The following is a 3,189-nucleotide window of genomic DNA, read 5'->3' as shown; positions in this document are numbered from 1 at the left end:
AAGAGGCTCACGAGCCCTGTAAACAAAATCTTGCCTGGCCTGGTGACTTGTACTCTGCTTTGCTAGGTGCTTTCTGACATGACAAACTGGACAGGGGCTCCAGACCCTAGCTCAGCCTCTGACAGCAGAGTTTGCTGGGACAGAAGCAAACAGATCCCAACCTGTGGGCCAAGTGAACAATCCAGAAAGCCAACTCTGCCCCAGCTCAACCCAGGGAGCTCTGGACCAGGCAAGTGGCCAGTCCCTGGGTTCCCTTATGTGTCACAGTGAGCATAGACCCCCAAGCACTCTTCAGAAGGACGGACAGAACGATAGTGCTGCAAAGTCAGCTGTATTTCATTAACCCAAGCAAGCATCTCCCTCCCTTTCCCACCCTCCACCCCCCAAGTACATGTCTAAGCAAACGACAAGCATGCTTCTAGCTTTGCTGCTCATTCTTGATGTCTGTAGCTCTTGCTACCAACATCAGATCATACCTGGGGTGGAGGGTGAGTACCTCCCCAACCCCGAGAAAACGCATGACCAATGCAGAAACAATTCCCAGAAACTGTAGTCGCGCCAGCCTGAGACCATACCCAGGCCCTCCAGAATCAGATGGGAATCAGGCCTGCAAGCACAGTGTCCTACTTCTCCAGAAGATTCTTAAATTCAGGACAGGACTATCATGAGATGCAAGTTCACACTTAAATAGCTGAAAAGCCTCCAGCAACATAAAACCTGGAATTGCAAGAAAAGACTGAAATGAAAATGCCGCCCTGGGGGTGGCGTGTCGGGTGCTACTTGGTGCTGACCATTCACTCCTCGCAGGGGTGTCATGTGAACTGGGCGCTGGCGGGCGCCCAACTCACAGCTCTCTGAGGTTCCTGCCTATTAGAAGAAACCTGCCACAATGAATCTCCAGCATGGGAGGGGGCCCACACTCCCCTGGGGTCCGACTCATGTCCCCTAGGCGTCATTACTCCCCTTGTCGTCACCCCCAGCGTTCTCTTGCTCACAGCATCTCAGATTCTTCCATTCCCATGCCCCCTAAGGCCAGGGGCAGGCTGGCCTCAAGCTTGTGACCCAGGAGTTCCTGAGGCTGGTGCTGGCTTTCTGCCAGAGCTGTGTCTTGTGTGTCAGCACCAAAGTCTCTCTGGAGTACTTGTGGTGGAGTACCCCACCCTGCATGATGGGGTGCAGAAACCAAATGCACGAATACCCAGAGCTCAGCCGGAAAACTCAAAACGAGAAGCCAGTGATGTGGGAAGAGCAGGGAGCTGGGTCTGTGCACCTCTGCCAAGCGGGGCCTCAGATCCGGGGCTGCTGGGGCGGCGGCTCCGCAGACTGCGTTTGTAGCGCCGAGTATTTCACTAGGGAGAGAAGACGGCTGTCAGGACTGATGCAGCTCTGTACTGCGTACTGCGCAGAAGTGCGGACACCAGGCCCCGCCGACTACAGAAGTCAGGGCCGTGTCTGTCCTGTCCAGGACCGGGGGCAGCTCGGTACCAGCCCATACTACCCGGGGCCCCAGGAGCGGCGTTCAGGTGGTGAGGAGGAGGAAGCTGCGTGGGTTTTGTCAACAGCTCAGCCTCCATTTCCTCAACTGGAAAATGGGAATGCTCCTGATAGGGTTGCTGGGAGGGTTATTTTTTAAAGCGCTCAAGGTAGTGCCTGGCCCACAGTGCTCCCTCGGTGGTGGCTAACAGTGTGAATGACAACGGTGGACGCCTAGGAGCTGCTTCCCACATTTAGGGCTAGGGCTGCCTGGCTGTCAGGGCGGCCCTGCTGGATAACCCAGCTAAGCAGCTGTGTGGGCGCCTCGCTCCCTGCCACATCCTGGCCTGTCCCCACAGCTGCTACCCTGCAGCTGCAGTCACCACACAGGCATCCCTCGAGAGGCTGGTCACTCCAGGCCTGTGCCCTGACCTCATGGAGCCTCAACTGCCAAGAGCTCTGAACCCTGAAAGCGCTCCATGACCACAGTAGGGGAGGCACAGGTTTAAGTAATAGGATCCGGATTTCCACCATGATCCCTGTGGCCTTTGGCAACCTTTGAATGCAAAGGTTGTAGGTCTGGGGTAGGAGCTTGCCCTGGCTCTGTCCAATGTGTCCAGGGTGCATCGACTTTCACCAGCGGGGCAGAGGACCAGCACCAGGGTCTGGGAGTCATCTGTATGGTGCCAGGAGGCTTGGCTGTCATCCCCATGTCCCTGGCCTCATGGAGCTGGGAGGTGGCTGACCAGGGTGAGCATGTGGGGACACTGCACTCCGGACCACCTAGCGGCAGACACCTCTGTGCTCCCCTGCTTCCCAACCCCCGTGCTCAGTGTGGGGCTACCACCTAGGAGACCTTCTGCAAGGGACAGTGTCCACAAAGTCCTCACCTTGAGGTTCCTCACACACCACAGCTTCCAAGTTCTCCCCCTTCACGTAGTCTGCATTGAGACCCTCTGCAAAGGGCAAAGGGCAAGTTAGTGATGGACGCAGAACCAAAGGCTCCCAACATGATGGAGAACTGATTCAGTGGCTACCGCAGCTGAGAAAGCTCAACTCCTTAAACAAGCTCCAGCCCCAGCACCCTGGGCCACCTGAGCCCCCTTATCTGGATGAAACCTGTCTGCCTGGGAATGTGCTACAGGAGTTCCCATCACCCTCGGCTGCAGCACTACTGTTCATCAATGGCCCCTGGCGCCCGGTCTCCATAGAGTGGCTGCCACCATGTCAAAACAGCTCTGTCCGGCAGAGGCACTCAGTGGCAGGGCTCAGCACCAGCCCAGGGGACAAGAGGGGAGCCCAACCACATGAGCGATGGGTGCAGGGCAGGGCAAGTGGCTGAGTAGAACCCACTGGGAGACACCGGCAAAGCCTCCTGCTGACATACAGTCTTCCTAGCAACAGCCATGCAGAGAAGCCGGCTGGCCTCCCCGGCACAGAAGTAAGGCCGTCTGCACCAAGCTTGGGGCCAGAGCCCTCAGCAGCAGCTCAGGCTAGCTCCCAAGCTGGCTTTCTTCCCTGCTGGGGACTTGACACCCCTGCTGTCACTTGGGGAGTCAGGGGTCCACACTCATCCCTGGATCACCCAGGGACAGAAAACCTTCAGCCCTAGGCTTATGGGAAAATTGGCCACAGTTACAATGGACAGGCTGACCTGCCAGGCACAAGTCACTGCAGTCCTGGCTGCAGGTTCCTGGCCTAGACCGTGGTTCTGCC

The 3,189-nt window shown here is 57.3% G+C and overlaps 1 protein-coding gene across 1 annotated transcript in view; it reads right to left on the bottom strand.

The window, feature by feature from the left end:
* Positions 1–623: 623 nt before the first annotated feature.
* Positions 624–3,189, bottom strand: part of CD99L2 (CD99 molecule like 2) — an 80,290-nt gene continuing 77,724 nt past the window's right edge. Inside the window, exon 12 of the mRNA XM_006171202.2 lies at positions 624–1,349. Within this exon, the coding sequence (XP_006171264.1) occupies positions 1,288–1,349 (62 nt within the window). The 3' untranslated portion in view covers positions 624–1,287. The remainder of the gene's footprint in view (positions 1,350–3,189) is intronic.

The sequence above is a fragment of the Tupaia chinensis genome, unplaced genomic scaffold (assembly GCF_000334495.1).
Source record: "Tupaia chinensis unplaced genomic scaffold, TupChi_1.0 Scaffold149448_1, whole genome shotgun sequence".
In the NCBI taxonomy this organism is placed as follows: domain Eukaryota; kingdom Metazoa; phylum Chordata; class Mammalia; order Scandentia; family Tupaiidae; genus Tupaia; species Tupaia belangeri.
The sequence above is the reverse complement of the archived record's forward strand: the minus strand, read 5'-3'. Positions and strand labels throughout refer to the sequence as shown.